The sequence below is a fragment of the Actinia tenebrosa genome, unplaced genomic scaffold (genome assembly GCF_029948245.1).
Source record: "Actinia tenebrosa isolate PJP-AT-01 unplaced genomic scaffold, QUT_ActTen_1.0 PGA_scaffold15__27_contigs__length_11533743, whole genome shotgun sequence".
NCBI lineage: Eukaryota > Metazoa > Cnidaria > Anthozoa > Actiniaria > Actiniidae > Actinia > Actinia tenebrosa.
In genome coordinates, this window is record NW_028292575.1 from 5,782,049 (window position 1) to 5,808,164 (window position 26,116).

Here is a 26,116-nt window from a genome sequence, read left to right on the forward strand (position 1 = left end):
TAAGGACGCTCTCGACTAAATGAAAACCAACCGACCTTGGCAGCGATACCACAGGAATGGAACAACAAGCAGAATGCCGGCCAATCAATCAGTACGAAACGGGGGGGGGGGGGGACAGAGACAGTAACGCAGGGTTATAACAACGTGGAGTTAGAGGTCAACGGAACACGGAAGGGGAGTGTATTTGCTTACCATGATAGACGGGTTGGAACCCTACAGACGAAGCTGTCATGATCTCCAAGAGTATTCAAGGCCGGCGAAGATTACCAGCAACACAAAGCCAAGCCTTCCATACCACAGACCGATTTAGAAGCCATGCCGACCCTACAAGCAAATTACCACGCCGCCGTCCGTCCAACTAAAATCAGTGGCTCATATTCGAGGGAGTTCGTGTTAGCCAAAGGATAGGAGCCGAGGAAAGCAAATTAACAACACCTTCAGGCCATTTTTGAAATAAAAAATGCACTCGTATATACCACGTCAAAAGAAGTTTAACGAAACCGTATAACCCCACAAGTAACACTAATTATTATGCACGAAGGGTACACAAATTAATGGACCGTGTAACCAGCCCACAAGAAGCACGGAACAATACGCACGAAAAAAGTACCAGCACCAATTAACCTGCAGCATGAAAGCCCAATAGTCCCCGGAAAAAGTAGCCAAACAGGAAGGAAGACAGAAAAATGCCCAATAAAGGAATGATTGGGACGATATTAACCACCAGCCACCAGAATGATTATCAAGAAAACAGACAATCAAGCCTACCTACACGCGACCGTTCATCCAAGTCAACCAAGTGGTAAGAAACAGAACCATGGAGCCGAGACAGATAAACAACCTCAAAGTCCCTGCCAAATGAAGACTCATCGTGCGAACGAACAACCTGTTGCTGAACGCGGAACCGTTTCCGACCGGCCAATCGGAAACTATTCCGGCAGAGAACTCGCCAGATCGTTTCCTGTACAACAATCAAGTTTTAATCAAGAAGTTACCCAAGAGACAAAAAGACATGAATTTACAAGGAAAATTGAAGAGACAAACGTAAATCAAGAAGTTGCAGACCACGGCAAAGGAAGTGCCGAACAAATTAATATGGAACCAGTTGCAGAATACGAGAAGACTAAGAATACCAAAGATAAAGACGTCGTTAATCAACAGGAACCTGAAACAGTGGAGGTCCTGACCAATGAGCCCAAGGCTGAGCTTCAAAAGCGCTGTCCAAGACAGAACTACAACCACGAGGAAGGTTGTAGTACCAGAAAGTTCGAAAAGAGACGAACTGACAATTAGTATTGATAACGATGCAACTGACGAAATTAACGATGATGAAATTAAAGGAAATAAGATGTTAAAAGTGGCGCCACAAGAATCCGAGAATACCAGTACAGGAAAAGACATGGCAAGTCTGGCAGCAAGCAGCAACTACGAGACCGCGGAAATTAACAACAGAATAGCCAAAGAAACAAGGGACAATTACTACCAGGTATCAGTTACGGCCAACGAGATGCCGACAGACGGAGAATCCACAGTTTATGGGGAAATAGCAGATACCAAAGTAAGGATATTGATAGACTCTGGTGCCGCCATATCGGCAGTTAGTGAAAAACTGTTCGAAGAAATACCGCTTCTCCGAAGCAGCGAACTAAACCAAATTCACAATGTACAAGTCCAGTCCGTGAACGGTCAACCACTCAAGATACTTGGACAGATTACCGTTGAAGTAGGAATCGGAGGGCAAAGCTACGAGTTACAAGCCCACATTATCAAGGACTTACACTACAATGTTTGTACTTGGCCGAGATTTCTTAAAGGAACACGAAGCCAAATTGACTTTTGCAAAAGAAACAGTACGATTGGCAAGGTTGACTGAGCAAAGCAGCACTTTCCAAAGAATACCGCCAGAACAGACCCGCAGCTTGGCCCATCCACAGTCGTTGCTGCTGCAACTTACGTAGTTCCACCGCTTACAGAGACCGTCTTCCCTGTAAGGATTACTGGAGACCTAGCAGTCGGAGTTCAAGGCTATGTTGACCCTGACGAGCGACTGGTATCCCGCTTTCAAGTCTTTGGAACCACAGTCCTCGCGAATGTCAGCCAAGAGAAAACAGTTCCATTTCGAGTCATAAACCCGACAGATACACCAGTAAACGATCTATCGCAACACCAACTTGGGGTCCTTTTACCCAAGCCTTGGCGTCATGGCTGCGGTCGAGCTGGATGAGCCTAACAACCATGTGAGTTTCTACACCTGAAAATCTAAGTGAATCTAAAGACACAACCGAACAAGTCCCTATACAATGGGACGACGCAAGCATGACGACGGAACAACAGTCTGCACTTCGAAGACTCGTTAATGAACATAGAGATGTATTTGCATTGAAACCGGACGAGCTTGGCTGTACATCATTGGTGGAACATCATATCGACACTGGGAATACCCCACCAATCCGGCGCCCTCCATACAGAACGTCGCCAGAGCAGAGACAGCGGATCGACACGCACGTACAAGAAATGCTGGAAAGAGGAATAATTGAACCATCAAGTTCCGCTTGGAGTGCTCCTGTAGTACTAGTGAAGAAGCGTGATGGCACCGACCGGTTCTGCGTGGACTACAGAAAGTTAAATGCTGTAACTCGTAAGGACAGCTATCCCCTTCCAAGAACTGATGACGTCCTAGATGCCCTGCACGAAACACAGTACTTCAGCTCTTTGGACCTGATGGCGGGCTACTGGCAAGTGAAGATGGACGAAAACTCACGAGATAAAACTGCTTTTGTCACTCACTCTGGACTATTTCACTTTTAAAGATGCCATTTGGGCTCTGTAATTCGCCTAGTACCTTCCAGAGACTCATGGAATGTATGCTGAGGGGACTAACCTGGAAGATCTGCCTGCTGTACTTGGACGACATCATCATCTTCAGTAAAACCTTTCAAGAACATCTGGAACACCTGTAGCTAGTATTTGGACGACTACGAGCGGCTAAGGTAAAGTTGAAGCCATCAAAGTGTTACTTCGCCAGTCACAAAGTCGAATTTCTGGGCCATGTAGTAAGCAGGGAAGGAGTCCAACCTAATGAAGACAAGATCAACGCAGTCAAGAATTATCCAAGACCACGAAACGTCACTGATGTCCGAGCATTCTTAGGACTGTGCAACTACTACCGGTCGATTTGTCCAAGGGTTCGCCAAGATGGCAGCGCCGCTTAACCAATTAACACGGAAGGCCGCACGTTTCCTATGGAGCGAAGATCACCAAATCGCCTTCGACAAGCTGAAAACTGCACTGACAACTACCCCCATTTTGGCGTTTCCTGACTTCAGAGAAGAATTTCATCTATTCGTAGACGCCAGTCAAGATGCCATTGGAATCACACTAGGCCAAATTCAACATGGTAAAGAACGAGTAATTGCATATGGAGGACGTAATTTATCAGAGACTGAACGCAAGTACAGCACTACAGAAAGAGAAGCACTCGCAGTCGTCTTCGGCATCAAGAAATGCAGACCATACCTATACGGACGAAAGTTCACAGTCCACACCGACCATCACTCACTTCGCTGGCTGATGAATACCAGACACGAGACTGGCCGACTGGCTCGCTGGGCGCTCACACTACAAGAATACGATTTTGAAATTATTCACAGACCCGGTTCTTCCAATGGAAATGCAGACGCCTTATCCCGACGGCAGTACCACGACAATATTGCAGGAATTGTCTCGCAAGAACCAACACTACCGCTGACCAGAACCCTAGAGCAAGTTAAACAGTTGCAGAGGAGGGATCCTGACCTAGGCGACCTTATTACGTACATTGAAACAGACAAGCTTCCAGCCCAAAATAACAAAGCACGACCACTTATGCTAATAGAAGACCAGTTCTACTTGGATGACAATGGCCTATTGTTCCACATCTGGATGCCCAGTCAACCGGCTCGTCACGCTATCTGCTACCAACTAGTCATTCCACAAGCCCTCAGATTTGAAGTATTACTATGGGGTCACGACGACGTTACAGCAGGACATCTTGGAGTAAACAAGACTTATGCCAAACTTCGACAGCGCTACTACTGGAAAGGAATGTTCCGGGACATCGAACACTGGTGTAGATCCTGTATCGACTGTGCTATGCGAAAACAACCCAAGAACAGAGCAAAGGCACCTTTACTTCCCATCCCAGTAGAAGGTGCGTTCGACCGAGTAGCAGTGGACTGTTTGGGACCATTCCCACCAACGCACTCTGGTAATCGTTATATCGTGGTCTTCTCGGATTACCTTACTCGCTGGCCTGAGGCTTTCGCAGTGCCAACCATCGATGCGCCAGTTATTGCACGGCTATTTGTTGAAGAGATAGTTACTCGTCATGGAGCGCCTCGCACCTTACTGTCTGACAGAGGAACGAACTTCCTTTCTTCTCTTTTGAGGGAAATCTGCCAGATCATGAACACTAAGAAGGTCCAGACTACGGCCTACCACCCACAGTGCGACGGAGTTGTCGAACGTTTTAATGGGACGATCGCTCAGTCGCTTTCCATGTACGTTGCCGCTGACCAGAAAGACTGGGATACCTATCTGACTTCCATTCTTTTTGCATACCGTGTCTCTCCACAAGCCTCGACCTTAGACAGTCCGTTTTATCTGCTGTATGGCCGGGAACCAAGGCTACCGATGGATGTGAGTTTACTAGCTCCCTCGAAGCTATCCAACTCAGTAGAAGAGCATCGTAGAAGAATAATCAACCAGATTAATGAAGCCCAGAACCTCGCTCGTATGAACATACAAAAGGCTCAGCAGAAAATGAAAGCACTTTACGACCGAAACACCAAACCTGTTACCTTTGACATTGGTGATAGAGTCTGGGTTTACACTCCAAAACCAAGAAAAGGTTTATCCAAGAAATTGCGTCACTTCTGGTTTGGTCCATACCGTATAACAAAAAAAATGTCACCCGTGCACTTCGAACTTACGACCTGTGACAACAGAAAAGTGAGCACTTCAATCCACGCCAACCGCATGAAACCATATATTGATCCTAATGACCGGCCAATTGCACCACCTGCTGAAGACAATGATGAGCCTTACCTGTGTCATGAAGATCTACCGCCCAATAGCTATGAAGAACCCGAGAATGAGGCAACAGCCGACAGTACGCAACCGGCAGAACCCGAGGAACCCATAGCCGACAGTGCGCAACCAATCGATTCTCAGCCCGACTCAGTACAAGAACAAACTACCCGAACAGGCAATGACGTTTACCAGGCAGAGCGCATCGTTAAGGAAAGGAAAAAGAAAGGAAAATCCTACTACCTCATAAAATGGAAAGACTACGAGGATAAGGACAACACCTGGGAACCTGAGGAAAACATATTGGACAACGCGCTTATCGAAAATTTTAAACGACAGAAGCTCAATAACCGCGTCGCTGCCGCCATTCAGCGTTTTATCAGTTGGCACCGCTGACCCAAACCTCATGCCAGCTAAAGAACCCAGGAGCCAAGACATCCTACGCTCCACTGATACCATCCTGTCCTCTTCGTTTTAGATGATGACGATGATATTCCTGTTCCTACTCTATATGACCTTGGTCCACGCCCAAGACCCGCACTCTCATGGCTTTGAGGCAATTGGAAGAAAGGTGACCTACTACCCTCAATCCATGATGCTGACAACGAATCCACGTACTTTGGTGTTTTTCAAGGGAACGAAGCTGATAAATATCGTAACAAAATTCCCTACCAGACGCAGCCGCCCTGCTCCAGTCATCAATAATACATGTTCCGGACAGGCGAAACCATTTCTTGACCAAATACTAGCATCTGTCCACTCTGTGCAGCGAATCACTCGTCGCCTGGTCACGCTTCCTGACCAACCTTGTGGAATGCGATTCCTATCTACGAAGATACTACCATTATGCAACTGGCTTTAGTTCATATATGCGATGCCCACGAATGTACAATAAATCCCTGACAGCATGTAAAGCATGGGCTTTGGAAACGTGTAAAGGAACTCTGTGCATGAAAGAACCTGGCTACGACACCGTTCCCGTTAACGATATCCTGACGTACATTGCATTTTCGCTTGGTGTTTTAAACCTTCTGCTACCTTGCCTTATCTTCGTTTCGGGACGACACTTATATCACAGTCACCGCATTCGCAAGCCGGAAGAAATACACCTCCGCCACAAGGAACAAGTTACTACGGAAGATCCACGCTGCACAGGCTGTAACCACCTCTTACAAGTAACAGATCATGAAGACCCTGACAATGGTACAATTGAACTGAACTCTTAGTTAAACTTAATGGTAATGTTGTACAGTAGTGTACACGTTTTACACAATAGCTGCCACGGGTTAGCAGCTCCGTCTGCAGATTTCAGTGTGTTCGCATATTTAATCCAATTTCAAAACAATCGTATTTACTCAACGTTTCATTTGCTATAGTGTGGCCATGTTTTCACGTTTTGTCGTTACCTTTCTATTTAACCTCCTTAATATTGGTTAATTCTTTCAACACATTTCAGGAGAAATGTTAATGTAAGGAGAGGGGTATGTGACGACAGAGAATTTTAGCCGAGTTAATGATTAGCTCAACCGTTCAATATTTAATTCAATTTAGTCAATAAGTCAAATTCAAGCCCAGTTGGTCATAATAGCAGGATAAAAGTTATAGTAACTTTAGGAAGTCTTTTCTTACTACAAAGAATAACGAGTTGATCCGCAGCAATAGATTGTGCATGGCTGAAACAATGCGCTAACAAATCGGTTCCGATTGTAACGATCTCACGGGAATATTCGGGTTAGTTCGCGTATTGTTTAGCCATGTGCTCATTAGCGCTAAATCTTCATTAACCTACGATCTCTTTAGAAATTAGTTTAGTTTTGTTGGATACGCGGTTGCCACAGACGCTTAAATCTGGGTTGTCCTTAAATATCATTTTAATATTTTAGCTTAGGTTATGACTTGTTTACGATATTTTCTGTTTACCATTTCGGAAATTCTAACTAAGTTATTCCCGTACCAAATTGAGTTAAAGTTTGATTTCTTTTCATAGGATGGTAAACAAAGAGTTAGTCTTTTTAGGAGTATGTACGTTTTTATGTGCTTCATTACGAAGTGGTAAGAAAACTAAGATTTCTCACTGCATAGTTACCAACTAGGCTAAGTAAGGGGGGTGCACGACATACTGGTTGTTAAGATAAAACTGAGCTAGACTGGCAGCTGTCCTTCAAGATCCTTGGACTATAAAAGGAGAGTTACCACGCTAGTTTGGTGTGTTAGTCGGGAACCCGAATGCTACAACAACTTGGTACGCTTCCAACAACTTTATAAGGTATGAGTGCACCTCTTCTCTTGTTACCGAGTGTGGAGTGTAACCAAAATAGTGAGTTAATTTAGAAGTGTGATATCCTATATTTAATCGCTTAGTATGTGTGATTGGTATTGGTTACTTAGTGATATTTATTTTCCTAGCGTGTGATATTTACGATTTCAAGTTGTATTAGTTAAAATTATTCAGTCGTGCGATTCAATAAATTGTTTTGTAAAGTTACTCTCCGTTCTCATTCCTTTGCGTTAACTCAACGAACTCGCGCTGTCGCGGCATTTGAAATATAGTGCCGTCACAATGGTTAATCAAATTCACCTTAAGTTCCATATGGAACTTAAAAAAAAAACTATAGAAATCCAACCACATTTGGTGTCCTAGTGCCCTTGGTTACTCATAGAAAGTTGAAACAATCTCAAGACAGGCGAGAACAGCAGTGACAGTGTACTCAAGTAAAGGAAGGTAATACATTAGTATCATAAGGTAATTGTTGATAATGACCGAATCCGTCGGATTCGTAAAACATTTATTCATATCCCAATCCGCAAATAATTGCACAGTTGACTCGCATGTGATTGTGTTTTAGCAATTTCGTGTCTTGACCAAACACATGCAGAAATCCGCAATTCGCTGCATTTGTAGGCGGGATCCGCCAATCCGTGTAAATTTTACTCTGGATCTGAAATCTGGCGAAAACCGTCGATCTGTAGACCTATTCACTCCACCCACCCCTCCCTAACACTTTGTAGTGAAGGATGCCTTTGAGGAATCTTTCATCGATCATTTTAATGTTATTATTTTAGTCCTTTTTTCTTAAAAGAGAATAGATAAAACAGAAGGAAACATATGAATATCTGCATCAGACAAGCAGGACAAGCAAGTGAGCTACATACCTTTTTTGCCACACTGAACCTTGTGTATAAGGACACCTTCAGGAACACAAGAACTCTACTTCACGCTGTATACAAACATAAACCAAGCTACTTCACGACCTTTTTGTAAATGCACCGGCTAACAACAAAAGAAAGAACGTCATTAAATTACTTAATTTTTCAAGTCAATGTGTTTTAAAGTGTTATTCTTTTTCATTGGTTCAATAGGTCTCATTCTTGGCTTATCTTAGCTTGGTGAAATATTTTCCCATTTCAGACCACGTGTCATTCCTTGGACAATAAGGTTCTTGGTTTTAGTTGTACCCATATTCATGTGTCTTCTCATGCACAACCGTTAAACAAATAAATGATTCTTTTGCCAATGACAGGTGTTCTCAATGTAATGAGAAAACATTGCATCAAGACGAATTATATCTGCAAACAAATAAACAAAGAAAGATTGGACTGTTCGAAACTTTTGTAAATTTTTTAAAAATATTTAAACCAGAGTCAGCAAGTCAAATACAAATTACTATGAATTCTGACTGCAACTTTCACATTTTAAACAAATTAACATCAATTTTATCGATAATAATAGGAGAGAACCTCTGGGCTAATCAATGCCAGTCCAAGCATCGGGAGTCACTGATCGAATTAGAATTTAGCGTACGTTGGGTTTTGTGAAGAAAAAGAACGATGAATATATAAAATAGGTATTGCAAATAAATTTTACCGCTGGAATCATCAGGTTCTTGAAAAAAAAAAAAAAAAAAAAGGAATAAAGGATAAGGAGGTAAGACCTGAAAGGACGCTTTTCTAGGTAACAGTCACCCCATTGAAATCTTTCTGAATCTGCCACGGCGTCAAATTGGTCAAATGCATTAGTTCTTGCTCTGATCCCATTTTCAACATTTCAGTGTTGAGTTCGAAGGCAGCTCTAGCTATTGGAAGGCGGTAAATGGTATGTTTTTACTACTAAACAGACGTTTAGTTTTCTCAAGTGAAAGAGATTCTATTCTTATGTCATCAAAAGTGGCTGTGAAGTGACTCGACGTTGCACGTACATGTAAAGTGGCGGATCCATGCAGGGGTGGGATCTTGTGAAGCCAATCGCGTTCTTTAAGCTAAGTAGAATGTAATTAGAACTACCTTTTGTGAAGCCGATCTCACCATCTTTTTCAGTTTCAATAATACTGACGATCATAATTCGAAAATTTCAATATATCTCGGCACGCCAAGAATCACAACAAAGTAGGACGCATGGACGAGATTCTAGCGGTTCCATCGCGCGAAGTGACTGAGATATTCGGGATTTATTCGAATCATTTTAAGGATAACAACTTTTAAAGGTATATTTACATACAAGGGCAAAGAGCAACCCCACAATTTGGGTCCGCGAGACATCCGACACAATGAAAGAAAAATCTACGAGCTGAGTGACAGACGCCGCTGTCGCGCGAGTAATAAATAAGAAACCTTTGACATGTTCTTTTACAAAGATGATATTAAATAATCGTATGTTTGTACCTATTCAATGCATAATAAACATTTTGAAGCAAATAATAATCGTTCTGTAGTAAATCAGCTAGGAGAATTACGAGCTCACATTCTAAATTATTCGGCACATAGTAAGTATATTGTAAGTATATAGTAAGTATATTGTCACAAATCTTTATATCACAACGCAGAATTCAAAAGGCAATCGGTTTTTTTCATAACATCAATCACTATTAGATTACATTGAAACTTCAAATTTAAGATCTTTATATCATGGACAGTATGTAGCAAATACAAATGATGAAATGAACGTAAGGAATTTTAATGAAAACCTCTTCCCAAGCATTGTTTCCTCTTCTAGTTCGGCTTCATCTTCATACATTATAACTTATGGTTCTAACTCTTCAGGATTGACAAAGCGAGCGTCCAAAGGAGTTTCCATCATATTTGAAGAGGTATCAAAGGTTTAAAAAAAGTCTGTTTAGAGATTCTTTTCACGATAACGCGTTTAAAACATCAAATAAACTTCAGGTAATTTAACAAGAAATGTATAGTCAAAACGACGCTAACATGACGGTGTTGAGTAAATGACGTCACAGCGTAAAACTGCTGTACATAATGACTCGTTGGCCGCGTGACAAAGAAATTAATGGCGGACGAAAATAAATCGTAAAATTTTGGCCCTTTCCTTTCGAATATCAGAAATATATTTCAGTGAGAGGTTCTTAATGTGTTCAAGATTATTTCAGCAAAGTTCCAGCTCGAATGAAAGAGTTTTAATTTTGGAACGATTTTCGTCCAAGTGGCCCTTTAATCAATCTTCGCTTTTATGACTGAGGATTTGACCTTACCCTACTTCTACGATTTTACCTTACCCTAATCTTACTCCTCCCTAGAAAACAAAAATCTACCGTATAAGGAGAGGGGTAGTTAGGCTGTTTCGAAACCAGTAGTAGCGCAAGTAGTACGTAGAATAGAGAATGAAAGTATACTGCTGAGGTACAAAACCATCTCTAAGGCCCCGTCCACACTATGCCGGATAAATTTGAATCCGCAACTTTCACATCGAAGCAGAAAAAAAAGTTTTCGGATAAAATGTTTCGTGTCCAAACTAGTCTGATCAGAGGCGGCAAAAACGCTTCATTGCACATCTGAGCATGAAATTGAGCCCGCGGTGAATTTTTAGCCTTCCCGCAATCAACCCATGACAATTATGACGTCATCGTATTCGAAAAATTTCGGATACGAAATGTTCTCCGTCCACACTAATACGACTAGCCGGCGTTTTCACATTGTTCCACTCTGGAGACCGGATTCGAAAAAATTCGTTTTCGGTAAAGAATTGTTTCGGATTCGCCAGGACTAGTGTGGACGGTAGGCCTAACTGAATAAATAAAAATTCGGATTCAAATTTATCCGGCATAGTGTGGACGGGGCCTAACACGAAGAGAAATAAGTGAGAAGTTGACCGTCTCGTGTTCTCGATGTATCCGTGGTGTTGGTTCGTTTTTGTGATTCTTCTACATACAGCAGTAGAGAATAAAGGTAAGATCTTGTGACATGTTGAGTGTTAAAAGTCATCATGAAACCCGCATTTCTAACACAATCAATTTCCGCATTATATGTATATTTGTCTTGTGGAAACCGAATATAAATAAATAGGAATATAAATAGGTGTCTGATGAAAACTTAATGGTTAAATATACCGTTATATAATAAGTATGGTACGCAATCTTAGGTACGTTGTTTTGAACTCTCAGTATGGTGTTCTAGTCTAGTTATGATGCCAATGGGAAAGTACAGTAAAACGTTTAACCAATACTCTGAGGCTATTTACGGCCATTCAGAGTATGAGAATAATGGACTTTGACAGTTGGTATATAACAAAGAGTTTTATTGCCATAGAGGTTTTCATGACTGGTCAGTTACCTTTCCCTGAATCAGCAGAGAACTCTGCTCCGCTTGACGAGGCTAACCATGAACATTACGACAACTCCATCGCATGAGTGTGGCATAGCATGTGATCAAGGAGGACAGATTCCGCGTGATTGTGACGAAATTGATTAAAAATCACGATACGGTGATGGTACGAAAGTAAAACGACATTCCTGAGTCGGAATTACTTGCTTTGGTTATATACGCGATTTACTGCTCGTCAAATGTAAATGCAAATTGATCATGGAATGAATTCCATACGTTTGTTATCCACTGGCTATTAAGGACCGTTATCAAACTATATATAAATAATCATAAAAGTAAAATGAACAAATAATGAATAGGGGTCACGGACTTAGTTTAGCTACCGTATTGCGTGGACCCACTTTGCCGTATAAAACATAAACGTAACTATTCGCAGCATGGAAAGTTGACAAAAAAAATATTTTACTGAAAAATAAATAGATCATTAGAAAATAGAAGATTTTTAAAGTGTTGTTTTGTTGATTGTTAAAATATCAAGGACGGTGACGTTGTAGCTAGAGGAAAGCGAAAAATGCTGTCGCAAATAAATCAATAATTTATCTTGCTGCCTTTAGTTCCCTAGGTAGAAGGGGTGGGCTAAAAATAAATAGCTTTGGTATATCATTTAAGAATAAAGGCCAAAATATGTTTTTAGTTTTTAAGAGTTAATGCTTTTCATGAACCTCGTGCTTTCCCTTGAGTATTGTATTTTTTCCTCTCTAACGGTGTAATGATTAAAGGATTGCAATGAAGTACTACAAAGCTGTTTTTTGACCCTCCCCACTCTCCTCTCCCATCGGATGTACAGGATCGCGTGCTAAGGTTATGATTCGGAAGTAATATCGAAAGCCTCAAAACATCAGTCAATCTGAAGCTGACTTGGTAAAGAAAACACAAATAGTTTCTATTCGTGCAAGACTTGGTAAATACTTAGTTGTGTGATATAATGTTGGTTGTTTGGTACTCCGTCGTTCTTCTTCTTCTTCAACAACCAGGAGATATTACTGGTAAGCTTATCGATAATTTTTATATCGGAGAAAATCATTCTTAGAAAGTCATTGCTGTAAGCGTGCGAGAGTAACTAGCTCTGTTTGTTAGGAATGATTCCCTATGAATTTTATGTAACATTTCAGAACTGAATTTATAGCTTAATGAATAAATTCTATACAACTAAATATAACGCTTAAGTTTGAAAATTTAAAAAAAATTCTTAAAATGGCTGTATTTATTTCTTTTAGACTGTAACGGTAACTAAAGATAATAACTTAGTCATTTCGCAACCAAAATTCAGTATCAAAGTATTATGAATACATCTCTAAAACGGTGAACGGTTTTTGAATAAGGAAGTAAATAATGTCGTACTCTCCTAGTAAACTTCGTAAAGCTAACTACATTATTAAAAATTGTGGTTCTCATATGGAACGCGACTGCAATCTAAGAAAAGCGCGGGTAACTCTAGGCACGAGATTAATTTAGCGGAAGCTAGAACAGTCCAAATATGGCTCCAATGGTTCCTCGATCACAATGCATTGATAATGCACTAAATTCATTTTTGGCAAATTGTGAAGAACGTATTATATAAATATTCTGTTTTAGCTTCCGTCAGGTGGCCTAGAGGAATATACGCTCTACTCAAGCCAAAAACAGGGTGTCCAGAAGAATGGAAAGAGAAACATTGGAAACAAAATTGTTGGATAAATCAAGATACATTAAACTACGCACCCAACAATGAAAAATCAAAGGTCTTGCATATTGATGGAAATGTCAATCAAAGCAACGTTACAAGGTATTTTTGTATTAAAGACACATGGACTGGTCCAATATGGCCGAAAGGTAAATCTACATTATATTGGTACTTATGATAATCATTATTATGAAATAATAATGTTATTTAACATTTCTTATTATTTGTATGCTATTTAGGACAGTACTGCATTTATGGAAAATATTATGGTCACCTATTAGGAATGCATTCGGGATTCATTCGGATGTATAATCAATTGTATAACAATAAAGACTCTGCTGCTAAATCATGCAACTATAACGTTTTCGATATCTATAAAAGGAGCCACTATATAGATTGGCACTTTTCCTGCAAAACAAGTGGTGACAAAAAGATTCCAATCTCGTTACCGATAACCAAACCATTTTATCTGCTGCCTTATGGGTCACGTGACTGTCAACAAGTCAAATGGATGGTAGCTACAACTGAATGGATCAAGTACGACACACGGAACTATAACGGATATCATCAGATGGATGGAACAGTACCATATTATGATCTTGGTGAAAGCTCAAATAACAGAGGAATCACCATGTTTTACTGCTACTATGAAAGTAAGAAACCTAGCTTATTATTATCATGATCATTATATAGAACTGTATCTTTCTTTCTTTATTTTGCACTCATGATATATACTTTATACTTTACAATAACAAAATAGATGATAAATTAACAAGTAAAATATAGATAGTGAGAAAAAATAATTATGAGGTGCTGGGGAGCTGAAGTAACAAAAGTTTTCGAAGCCAGTTCTCCATCATTCACTTATAAATGACAACATTAAATATGATATACAGATACATGAATTGCTTTAGTAAAATGAAATAGATATACAAAATTAGTCATATGAATCCAAACAGTTATTTTTCAAAGTTTTAGAAAACAGTGATCGTGAGAGCCGTTTTGTATTCGCATTAATTGAGTAACGAATCTTATGATTTAAATGGTACTTTATTCGTCATCACGACGAGCTTTACTCAACTTTGAAATGCACAGCGGGAGCAGGCTCATCAATCAGCGGTTAACAATACTATGGTATATAATGCAATTAAGTCTTCAGTTGTTGATGTCAATACTTTCGTACAGTGCTGTATTTTGTATGTCATCGACAAGTTTTAGGAACATAAGAAACACAATGAAAACGAAAAAGTTAATGGTTAACGGAATATACGTATATAAACAAATGGATTTCGCGCGAAAGTCAAATAATTCTAAGCAGTGGACATGGCGGCAGAACGATCACCGCCAGGTCCACTGCAATTGAACCAGGTTATCGGACGTTCTCTCAATCCCTTGAAGAAATGGTATGCCTTGTCAAGCGACTGGTGCTACAGGATAAGAGAATTTATGATTAGCGACTGGTATGAGCTATTATCCGAGGACATAGTCAAAGTCCGTATAAGAGAACTAACATGCAGCGAGGGAAGACGAGTTCCTCTAGAATGGTTTGGCTCTGCCAGAAAGAAAGACTCGGTGGTTGTCGCTACTTTGTTTGGAATTCTTGGGAGAGACATGAGACGGAAAAAGCCTGGTGAATCTACGTTCTTCAAGTCTTCTGAATTCTTGCTTCTGAAAGAAATGATTAACGCGATCTCTCTTCATGGAAAAATGGCGGGAAGCCATCTTGATCAAAGTCCTGAGGCGGGAAAAACTATGTTCGAGAGTCCTGTTAGAAATCCCATCTACGAAACTCCCCCTTCCACTCCAGAAGAACCAACAAGGCTTACAGATCGTCCAAAGCTAAAAGACATATCGCAACAATGCGAAGTTATCGAGCAGTTGGACTTCAATGTGGTTGGGCCTCGAATAAGCATCAAGCAAGCAAAAACTGCCTCAAAAGCCATCATCAACAATATGAAGAGTATGACTACAAATAATGCCGCCTGTATTGGAAAAAGTTTGGGGTACAGCTTTTTGTATTCAGCTGAAGAAGACAAATCATTTGCAAGAGAAGTGGTTTCTTCTGCGATCGCTGTTGTTGGTAAAAAACAAGGGATAAAGAATGCTTTCACAAGTATAGTCGATAGTGATATTCACTCTCAGTTCGTCAACGCTATGAGGGTACCAGATTGGTTACAACTTTATGTAAAGTTAACCACTAAATTACCAGACAAGTCATGGCAAAGTGTCTTAAACTTTCTCAATCTTGGTCGAAGTGGGGTATGTCAATATGTTTTGTTTGTGATATATTATAAGAGTAATGTATATTTCTTTACTTTTAGGTTTTAGTTTATTCACTTGGAATGCAATATATTGTTGAAGATGGTTTAGTATATTTTTTCATAGGATTGAATTGTTCATTTATTTCTTTAACAGAAAAATATTGATGCAGGCATCTAGCTAACCAGCAATGAGATGAAAGCCCAGAAAGAGCTTGTGTTCGATGTAGTAAAAACTACATTTGATATCCAGCCTGTAGTCCCTAAGGAGCTGAGAGGGTATGGTGTAAGTCTTCCAATGGTTCTAGCTTGGGCTATAAGGGAATCAAGGCTACACCAAGGTTCTGAACATGCAGACACCCTTGAATTCAATCTTAAGCTTGATGGAAGACCTCTGGCAGGTACTGTGCATACAAATTTTCTTAATGGATCTATCAATATCAAGCCTGGGGGGGAATCAGGCTAACCACAGGAATTCGACTACAAGCTTTGCCCCCAGGGTGGGGATTTTAATGGTTCATTATGTCCCCAGGTTGGGGAGTTTTGACATATTTGTCATGTTCACCTACCCTGTGAGTGGGGGATTTTGATGCTTTTGACAATTATTTTTTGATCAGGTGTAGGGAATTTGAAGTGTTTTTTTAGAAAATGTCAAAATCCCCACCCCATGGCTGACCCCACCCCCTCCTTGGAATTAACATTGATGGGTGTATTAACTGGCAATGACTCTTATTTAATTCAATTATGTTGTTGTTAATTGTCATATAATTCAGTTCAAATTCAGTTAATAAGTTTGTATGTCTAACGTCTAGGGAAACCACTACAATAGCACATGAGAATGATCAATCACTTCCAAAAAAAATGATGCAACGGAACATTATTAGTCAATCAGAAGTGATCATTCTCACATACTAATAGTAGCATTTTCCCTTTGAAACAGAAGCTAGACATGCAAACTTTATGACAAAACTTGAACATTTCTCACTCAAGTAAGGTGCTAGTGTAGAAATTCATTTATTTATTAATAAGGACGAGAACAAGTTTCTGTTGGAATAGTGCCCATATCAAGCCATGGTGCTGACAGTGGCCAAAGTGCTCTTTCTGTTTATCCACTAGCAATTGCTAACTGTCAAGAAAAGAGGTACTTGCTTTATAATGCTTTTGCAACAAATCAAGAATATGCACATTCAAACCACCCACTTTCTGATTGAGAAATACATGGGTTAATAATGAATGAGTTTAATAATTACTCTTGTTGTGCTCGGATATTTTCATTTATACTTATGTACTCTAATTACAGTAATTGACTCTTACCATACATGGTGTTCATACTACTTTTTTTTTCTCTATTAGGGAAGAAGTGACAAGTTTAATTCAAAGGGTGAACAAAGAAAAGAACACAATTAAGCAAGAGGGTCTCTATGTTGATGGTAGAATGTATAAAATAAAGTTCAAAGGTAATTTTTGAAATTGTTGTGATAATTATGTAAATGTATGTATTATTTATTTGTATGTATTATTATGTAAATATGTATTATTTTATCATTGACAGTGACCATTGATTATAAGGCTATGCTCATGTTAATGGTAAAGAAGAAAGACTCCAACTTCGTATTGGGTGGCCGTGGAGTTTGTTATGTTTAAGGGTTCAACGGTAATCGTGGTGTTATCCAACTTATTTTATTATAACTAAAACGTTTTACATACGTTGCTCCCCGCCATGTGGTCACACACCGCAATCACGTGACCACCACAGGTAGCCCAAACTACATAACACTCCTTCCTTCCTTATGAAAGTCAATGTTCTAAACAATCAACAACTGTTCCAATAATATAAACAAATTAAATCATAATGTCAAATGTTCCTATGACTCTGTGATCAAACGCTGAGGTGGTTTCCTCGCTCGTAGTGGGTAACGTCGACCCGATGAAGGTGGTTTAGGACTTGGTTTCCCTGCTGCATCTCTTGTTGATATCACCTCTGAGGGGGTTTCTTGGAGGGTCTGCCCTTTCGCTTCAGGTTGGACTGGTATAGGTGGGATTGGCAGAACTCTATCTCTTTGGGGTACTGGCAGCTGTTGTGTTGGTGAGTTTACATACCCCTGTGGTACAGATGGGTTGACATCCCTTTGAGGTACAGGTGACAAAGAGTTTCCCAACGTCTCCGGGAACTCTTCTCTCCTGGGTGGCCACACATTTTCTGTAAATTCTTTAAGTTGGTCAATGTGGCGTTTCCAAATGAACTCTCCCACTTGGACTTGATAGGTTACTGGGCCTAGCTTGGTCAGAACAACGCCTTGACTCCAGGATTCCTTAGTATTAGATCGGTAATCTTGAACTAAAACTGGATCTCCAACACTAAAATGTCTTTTTGGTGTTGTACTGCAAAGCCCTTTTTGTGGCCTTGCAACCTTCTTTGCCATGTCAGGGTGTAGCACATCTAGTCTAGTGCGTATACGCCTACCCATTAGCAGTTCAGCTGGGGTATATCCAGTAGCCGTGTGGGGTGTGGTTCGGTAACTCAAAAGAAAAGAGGCTATCTTCTGATTTAGTGTTCCTGGCTCCTTTCTAACAGTTTTCATTGCTTGTTTAAAGGTTCGAACCGCTCTTTCCGCTTCCCCATTAGAGGCGGGATGGTATGGGGCACTTAAGATGTGTTTGATCTTGTTACATTTCAGAAACTCCTTGAATTCTTGAGCAATAAACTGTGGACCGTTGTCTGAAACTAGTTCTTCAGGTAAACCATGTGTTGCAAACACCATACGCATTGCAGCAATGGTTGCTTCAGCAGTAGTGCTAGACATACGTAGGACCTCTAACCATTTACTTTTAGCATCAATCACAATCAGGAAGGACTCCCCAAGAAATGGACCACAATAATCAATGTGAAGTCGCTGCCAGGGTTTATGGGGCCATATCCAGGGATTATCTGCGGTAGTTGGTGCCCTACTATTTGAGCTTTGACACTGCTCACAACTTCGAACTAGCTGTTCAATGTCTGTTTCTAGGCCTGGCCACCAAACATGTATCCGGGCCAAAGCTTTCATGCGTACAATTCCTGGGTGGTTCAAGTGTAATTCAGCTAACACCCGATCTCTGCATTTTGCTGGTATCACCACCCGTGTCCCGCGCAACAGGCATCCATCTTCTACACTGAGCTCCTCTATCTTGGTGAAATAACTTTTCAGATTGTCTGGCACTTCATGTTTCTCTGGCCATCCATGCAATGTCCAATACAGGACTCGGGATAGTAGAGGATCCCTAGCTGTTTCTGTGCGTAGGAGGTTGACATCAATTGGTACTCTTTCAATCTGTACTTTGTTGACTGCTCCAGCTTCATCGAATTCGAAATCCAGTTCGGTTGACTCTGTTTCTGGCAGCCTTGACAATGCATCGGCGTTTGCATTCTTCTTGGAGGACCTATACTTGATATCATATTGATAGGCTGACAGTTGTATCGCCCATCGCTGTAATCTTGATGCTGCAATAGCTGGGATTCCCTTTTTTGGACCGAACAATAATGTGAGGGGTTGGTGGTCGGTCACAAGTGTGAACCTACGCCCATACAAGAACTGTTGGAACTTCCTTATGCCAAAGATTATGGCCAAGGCTTCCTTCTCTATCACTGAATAGTTCCTTTCTGCTGATGTTAATGCTCTAGAGGCGTAAGCAATTGGACGTTCCACACCTTCTTGACTGACATGAGAAATCACCGCCCCTAGGCCAAAAGGAGAGGCATCTGCTGCTAATTGTACTTCCAGTGCTGGGTTGTAATGGACTAACACTTTGGATGACGTTAACGTGTCCTTTAAGGCTTGAAAAGCTTGCAGGCATTCCTCACTCCAAACCCAGGGAACATCCTTAGCCAACAGCTGGTTGAGTGGGGCTGACAGCGAGGACATGTTAGGAATAAACTTTCTGTAATAATTAACTAATCCTAAAAAAGATTGCAGTTCAGTTTTGTTCTTAGGTTCTGGCACCCTCTGCACCGCTCGTACCTTTTCTGGCGAGGGGTGGATTCCCTCTCTGTCAACTACGAAAGCAAAATACTCGATCTTGGGCTGCATGATACTACACTTGGATGTCTTCAGTTTCACTCCACGTGATTCCATTCTTTTCAGAGCTGCATGCAAATTTGTTGTATGCTGGGGAGTGTTCTCTCCTGTGACTATCAAGTCATCTAGGATCCCTCCAGTGTGACTCAAACCATCTAGTAGCTTATCCATGATCTGTTGAAATAATGCCGGTGCCGCTGCTACGCCAAAAGGAAGCCTTGTGTATCGGTACAGTCCTAAGTGAGTAGTGATTGTCACATAGGGCTGTGATTCTTCATGTAAAAGAACCTGCTGATAGGCATTACTGAGGTCTAGCTTGGTGAAAAGCTCACCCCCATTCAACTTAGTAAACAGTTCTTCAGGGGTAGGCATTGGGTATTCAGGTACATCCAGGTATGGGTTTAATGTTACCTTAAAGTCTCCACAAATTCTGACTGAACCATCAGGTTTCAATACTGGTACTATTGGTGTAGCCCAGTCAGAACTTTCAACTTTCTTCAGAACTCCCTCTTTTTCTAACCGACTTAGCTCTTCAGCCACCTTATCCTTGAGAGCATAGGGTACGGGGCGTGGCTTGAAATATTGAGGTGTTGCCTTTTCTTTCAATTGGAGTTTGGCAGTAACTCCTTTGATGGTGCCCAGTTTCCCATCAAACAAGGTTGGGTACTGTTTCTTTAAATCAGCTAATGTAGGCTTTGGACAATTGACTCGATAGATATTACTTATCTCTTCCCAGTTTAATCTCACTTTTGCCAGCCAGTCTCTCCCCATTAATGCTGTTCCCTTACCTCTAGTAATGATTACTGGCAAATCAGCTTCTTGACCAGAATACTTGACATGAACTAGGGTCTCCCCTACTACTGGTATGATATGACCTGAGTAGCTTTTTAAAATAACAGCTGATCTCTGTAGTGGTTTTGCTCCGAACTGATCTTTCCACATCTTCTCTGGTATTACAGTGGCTGCAGCTCCCGTGTCTAATTCTAGCTCGCAGGGAGTGTCATTGATAGTAATTGGGACCATAATTGCATCAGGTTTTTTGGTTTTATCTAGACTGAGGTTCCACATGGGCCGTTCATCGGGATTATATTGGTCACTATCACCACTTTCAGACTCACTAGACTCACTATTTTGTTCTTAGGTTCTGGCACCCTCTGCACCGCTCGTACCTTTTCTGGCGAGGGGTGGATTCCCTCTCTGTCAACTACGAAAGCAAAATACTCGATCTTGGGCTGCATGATACTACACTTGGATGTCTTCAGTTTCACTCCACGTGATTCCATTCTTTTCAGAAAATGTGTGGCCACCCAGGAGAGAAGAGTTCCCGGAGACGTTGGGAAACTCTTTGTCACCTGTACCTCAAAGGGATGTCAACCAATCTTCGTTGTCGGGATTGAACTCGTTCATTCTTCCAAAACAACTCGCCATTGCTGGGCCAAGACTGCTTATTCCAGGTTGATTTTCGGCACTTGCCGTCGCTTTATCGTTCATTTCTACCAATCGATTACTCCGCTCCTCGTCGCCAATGTTATGTTTAAGGGTTCAACGGTAATCGTGGTGTTATCCAACTTATTTTATTATAACTAAAACGTTTTACATACGTTGCTCCCCGCCATGTGGTCACACACCGCAATCACGTGACCACCACAGGTAGCCCAAACTACATAACAGAGTTGATGTTGAATTTTGCATCTTTTGTGCAGCAAAACGGGTAACATGATTTATCTTCCCCTAATGCATTTTCTCAGTCTTAGTAAGTTTTGCTTTATTGTAGGCTTGTTTGAAACACTGGAATGGAGCTTTTGATGAAGTATGCACACAATGTTTGGCTTCTAAAGCCAATATTGGAAAGTAAGAAAAACTATTTGACTATTTAATATACTCCTATAATAATTTGTAAAAAAAACCCCTGTCATAACATATTAGTTGAGGTAACAATTAACACTGCAAGACTGCAAAGAGTTTCACAGATTTTACTAACAACAAATCAATCTGTTTTTGATGTTTTTTTTATTCCTAATAAGTTTCGAAAGTTCTGAATGCTAAACAAATCAGACAAAGGCTCTGGCCATAAAATATATATTAGTTAGAATATATGAAGCTAAATATTACAAGTAAAAACCAAAATCAATTGTCATCGGAATGTCTTGGGTTCAATTTTTTTCAGTTGGAATGGTTTCAGGGATGACCTCCTATTTCTTCTTGAGGAGGATCTCAGCAATATTTGTCTCTGTTCACTTCATCAAGAGATGAGAAACACAGAACAACTGCTAGGCTCTCTTGGCCTGTTTGCATATAGATGTAGTACCCTCAATGAGTGCAATGAAGCAATAGCAGGTTATGGGCCAGAGGTTTCACAAGAGTATAATAGAATTAAGGTGCAACTCAAGCCAGGACAGCAGACTGCAGTAACCAAGAGCAACATCAGTGTATCCTCTTTTTCTGGTAATTAAGTTGTGGCTTCATGTCACTGGTTATCATTTTCAAAGTTTATATTTTTCCAGGGTTTTTTATATTCAAACATATGTGAAAATGATCAGAGATTCCTTGTAGGTTTTTGAAAGGGATGTTAATGGAACAATTTAGTTTCACATTTTTCCAATTTGAGAAATGACTGTTTCATTGTTCATTTATCCAAGTGATTATCTCTAAATTTACAGTATAATTATGGTGATCTAAGAATTTTGTATTCAAGCAAATCTATGTTTTCTTTTAGGAACCACCGAGAGAAAGATCCTTGATAACATTGATGACATCATTTCCAGGGCATTGCCAGTTGACAAGGTCTCCAAGTATTACAGTGGAGTTAAAAATGCTGCCAGTACAGTCATTTTACACCATATTACTTTTTATCATGAAGTTATTAAGGTAATATCAATGGCTATCAATATTGCCAATAGAATAAGAGGAGGAGACAGAGCATAATATTAGATGTTTCCTTTATTTTTATCCTCTTCTTTTTATTTCTATCCCAGTACCTAAATGAGGATATCCTGGTTAAAGGAAAATTTACCAGAGCTTTTGGTACCCATACACAGGACGTTTCATTAAATGATACCAAAAGTAAGTCTTTGAATTTACTAAATTTTATTTTTATTTTTCCCTGGGAGGGGAGCAGTGTGCAGTTCTTGGCCTGGTGTCTTAGGTTTGATAAGTTTCAAAAATTATTTTTGTGTGTTATAAATGGGTGTTGTCTTTGTGAATAATATTGTATTCATTTATTTTGTTGTAGTTCTTAAAACGTTTTTGCTGGAAACCAAGGAAAGTTGGTCTAAAGAACTGGAGAAACTTGAAAATGACTATCTGTCCTGTGCGAACAAGATCACACCAACATCCCCAAAGAAAAAGAAAAGAAGAAAGGAAAAGAATCCTGCATCCTTTTCACAGTCAAACCACAATGAAGGTTTTGCTGAACTTGCAGCAACAACACAGATAAACCTTTTCCGCAAGGTTTCCCTAATTTTTATTTATTTTTCTTCTAATAAATTAATGTGTTGTATTTTAATAATTTGTGTTAATATAAATCAAACAATTCATGACTTATAACATGTGATCATCTTACAGGTTTTCCTTGAATGGTCAAATATCGCAGAGACCTTAAGAGAATTTGATGGAGAGGAGGATGAACAAATTGATGTGTTTGATGTAAAGGTTGGTTCAATGTTGTTGCAGCTCAAGTGTTAAACCTTCAACCCTTTGTAGCTAGTTGAAAGGATGCATGCAAATTCATTTGCTTTCCATTTTATACATAAGGAGACAGAACTTTTTTATTATATGGCAAAGCAATTTCATGCACTATGATTCATCAATAATTTGTGGTACAGGCCAAAAATCAAACTTGCTCCATTTTTGCACACACAAGGAAATATAACATTCTATGACATGAAAAACTTATTATTATTATTTGATTGTTGTTGTTTAATTAGTGCAAGGTGTGGGGCCGTTGCTTACGTCATTTGTTTGGTGTGTCTCTTGGAACTGGGGATTATGGTCACTTGACCATTGATCACGCTCCCATGTTGTTGCGACTGCATGGATCCTTTAGAAGATATTCCAACCAAGGATTTGAGGCATCGCATAAAGTACACAGGGCTTTGTACTCAAGAGCGACTTGTCATGACAAAGGAGGAGCAACTGAATCAGGTATATAAGTAAATTGGAATAATACGAAATAGTCATTTTAGTGCTCACCTAATTTAACACATACTGCTTTTTCTCCGAAGCTGCTCAAATCTTAACCCATTGGTTATCAGAGAGCATGCTTTTCTTGAGATACCAGTTCATCAAAGCAAGAGAGTGCTCTAGTGGAAATGGTATTAAGTAGCCATCACACTATTGAGTTGTTAGTAAAATTTAATACAAATGTTTGCACTACTTTCAGGGGCTCCTGTTCCAATATGATCTCCATTAGCCCCTGTTTCTCCAAACAACTCCTAGGGAAACCCTCACAAGCATGTCAAGAAATTAAATTTATTAGCACTATAATTTCTTAATTATAAGCATTTACACATTAAAATGTAGCCTAGGTAAATGAGTATTGGTATTTTTTGCAGCAAAATGTGTGTTCTACTTTCGTGGCTGTGGGTGGAAGAAAAAGAATGTTAACTGGAGTAGAGATGACGTGGAGTGGATTGATGAAATGATTTCATTGTTTACCAAAATCTTTGGTGAAGATGCCATGGATTATACTTTTATCAAGGATAAAGGCATGAAGGTAAGCTCATCCAGTGACCCAAGATTGGCTTTCACATACCGTCATGCAGAATGGGAAAGCAACCGTGATTCCTGTCCAGGGTCAGCCTCCACAGAAGCAAACCAATCAGCAGACACAATCCATTTAGAGGATGATGAGTATTCAGATGCCCTGGAAACAGATGCAGCCCCCTCAGAATCAGAATCACAACACATTAATAAAGCCGCAACCAAACCTGTAGCTATAGACCTTACTAGCGAAAGTGAACCAGTTGTCCAGTCTGATGCTCATGCAGTGTACTTCACATCCACTGTAACTCGGAGAGAGCTGGCTAAGCTTAAGATACCAAAGGTTGCCAACAATGGTTTATATGCAGATGTTGTGCCAGTTTCTGGAAAGTTTGTAGATACAGATCCATGTACTCTGCTGTTACGACCTCCCAAGACAATTGTTGACAAAGCAGAAAGATTATGCAAGAATGCATCAGCTGTTAAAGTTGGTGGTTTGGGAACATTTTCTCAACACAGTGTTTATCTTCTAAAAAAATTTTGTGACATTGCCAATCTAAAGAGGGAGGTACGACAAGAAGAGGGATGGCTTCATGACCCATGGGATGGTTTGAACCAAGATGAAATTGATAAAATCCAATCTCTTCTGTGGGATACAAAACTGCAGAAGACCATTCTCCAAATTGATGGTAAATCAATTGATGTCAAATCTTTCACCACCCTAGTTGGTGAAAGATATTTAGACAATTTCACAATAGATGTTATCATAAAGCATTTCATTAGAGATGCAGGTGCCACCAATCAAGTCTTGTACCTTCCTTCTCAGACCTTTACATGGTTGCAGAGTGATGACAAAGAGTTCATCAAGAGTCAGATCCAGAAAGAGTTAGGACCTGCATTCAGGGAAATAAGTTTGATCCTTGTACCAATCCACATGAATGGTATGCACTGGGGGCTTGCAGTTGCTGACCTATCTAACAAGAAACTCCTGTTTGATGATGGTTTAAAGATGATTCCTGACAAAAAAGTTATTGCTAATATGGTTAAGTGTCTGAACATCATAAAAACAATGATGGGTCCAGGAATGAAGTCTTTCGAAACTGCTTTCTGGTCTTCACAAGCAGACTTCGAGAGGTTTGGTATGCCAAGTCAAGGCAGTGGTGAGGGGTGTGGAAGTTGTGGGGTTGGAGTTATTCTTTCTGCACGTGACTTCATCCAAAAGGGTAGCCAGGCAGCAGGAAAATTTTCTTGGAGTTTTAAAGAATCAAGATTCTTAAGAAAACAATTAATGCAACAAATTATTTATTGGGCAGTAGAATAAGTCACGTATTGATGCCTAAATGATTCCTATACGAAATTATTATACTTAAAGACATGCTAACTGAATATGTACCATACATTTTTTGTAAATAGAAGACTTTTTTTCCTGTTGTATTTCAAATGGAATTCTGGAGACAGCAGACTGACTTGGCTAGAGATAGCTGTTAATCTGTGATAAATTCACCCAGGTGAATTTTTCCAGGTGTCTCCTTGGAAACCTATTTGTAAATATGGCATTTTTTGTGCAGCTCAAAATAAAACTGATGTTACAATATGGCAATACTGTAGTGGATATTGTAAATATGTTTTTATGATTATTTGCACTGTATATGTTTTTACTTCCTGAGATTTTCATAATTACACAGCCACGAAGTAACCAGTTGCACATTGAAATTTGGCTTTTCATTGTCAGCAATCCAAAATATTAGAGGTACTGACTGATT

General features: G+C 40.1%; 4 protein-coding genes and 1 long non-coding RNA gene across 8 annotated transcripts in view; 4 read left to right on the plus strand and 1 right to left on the minus strand.

The window, feature by feature from the left end:
- Nucleotides 1-26,116, plus strand: part of LOC116290156 (uncharacterized) — a 52,127-nt gene that overhangs the window by 17,588 nt on the left and 8,423 nt on the right. For 2 of the 4 annotated variants that reach the window (XM_089030527.1, XM_089030525.1), the window contains exons 2-3: nucleotides 13,252-13,488; nucleotides 13,579-13,992. The exons of 1 other annotated variant lie outside the window; for it this stretch is intronic. In XM_089030527.1, coding sequence (XP_088886653.1) covers nucleotides 13,252-13,488; nucleotides 13,579-13,992 — 651 coding nt within the window. Of the gene's footprint in view, nucleotides 1-11,378; nucleotides 12,663-13,251; nucleotides 13,489-13,578; nucleotides 13,993-26,116 lie in introns of those variants that run through there. One more of the 4 variants, XM_089030526.1, reaches the window with a different exon arrangement.
- LOC148910931 (uncharacterized) overlaps nucleotides 1-26,116 on the minus strand; it is a 46,336-nt gene that overhangs the window by 14,009 nt on the left and 6,211 nt on the right. The gene's annotated exons all lie outside the window — the stretch shown is intronic.
- On the plus strand, nucleotides 14,415-15,800 carry LOC148910933 (uncharacterized). Its single transcript, XM_089030377.1, has 2 exons — nucleotides 14,415-15,598; nucleotides 15,755-15,800. The coding sequence occupies exons 1-2, from the start codon at nucleotides 14,663-14,665 to the stop codon at nucleotides 15,776-15,778; spliced, it is 960 nt and encodes a 319-aa protein (XP_088886503.1). The 5' UTR covers nucleotides 14,415-14,662; the 3' UTR covers nucleotides 15,779-15,800.
- On the plus strand, nucleotides 15,789-17,241 carry LOC148910934 (uncharacterized). Its single transcript, XM_089030577.1, has 4 exons — nucleotides 15,789-15,998; nucleotides 16,627-16,738; nucleotides 16,951-17,054; nucleotides 17,150-17,241. The coding sequence occupies exons 1-4, from the start codon at nucleotides 15,794-15,796 to the stop codon at nucleotides 17,239-17,241; spliced, it is 513 nt and encodes a 170-aa protein (XP_088886703.1). The 5' UTR covers nucleotides 15,789-15,793.
- LOC148910935 (uncharacterized) lies at nucleotides 20,889-25,953 on the plus strand. Its single transcript, XM_089030579.1, has 10 exons — nucleotides 20,889-21,106; nucleotides 21,324-21,363; nucleotides 21,427-21,503; nucleotides 21,820-22,097; nucleotides 22,369-22,520; nucleotides 22,628-22,715; nucleotides 22,885-23,102; nucleotides 23,217-23,303; nucleotides 23,579-23,795; nucleotides 24,206-25,953. Exons 1-10 carry the CDS (start codon nucleotides 20,889-20,891, stop codon nucleotides 25,672-25,674), a joined length of 2,844 nt encoding a protein of 947 aa, XP_088886705.1. The 3' UTR covers nucleotides 25,675-25,953.

Excerpts from the sequence above, each read along its gene's own strand:
- LOC148910935 (XM_089030579.1), top strand. The coding sequence starts at position 20,889 with ATGATACTACACTTGGATGTCTTCAGTTTCACTCCACGTGATTCCATT. Across the intron at positions 21,504-21,819 it reads TCTAAAGCCAATATTGGAAA|TTGGAATGGTTTCAGGGATG; the intron begins GTAAGAAAAACT and ends AATTTTTTTCAG. Across the intron at positions 23,304-23,578 it reads TTGATGTGTTTGATGTAAAG|TGCAAGGTGTGGGGCCGTTG; the intron begins GTTGGTTCAATG and ends TTGTTTAATTAG.
- LOC148910934 (XM_089030577.1), top strand. The coding sequence starts at position 15,794 with ATGAAAGCCCAGAAAGAGCTTGTGTTCGATGTAGTAAAAACTACATTT. Across the intron at positions 15,999-16,626 it reads TGATGGAAGACCTCTGGCAG|GACGAGAACAAGTTTCTGTT; the intron begins GTACTGTGCATA and ends TTTATTAATAAG. Across the intron at positions 17,055-17,149 it reads GTATAAAATAAAGTTCAAAG|TGACCATTGATTATAAGGCT; the intron begins GTAATTTTTGAA and ends TATCATTGACAG.
- LOC148910933 (XM_089030377.1), top strand. The coding sequence starts at position 14,663 with ATGGCGGCAGAACGATCACCGCCAGGTCCACTGCAATTGAACCAGGTT. Across the intron at positions 15,599-15,754 it reads TCAATCTTGGTCGAAGTGGG|AAAAATATTGATGCAGGCAT; the intron begins GTATGTCAATAT and ends TTTCTTTAACAG.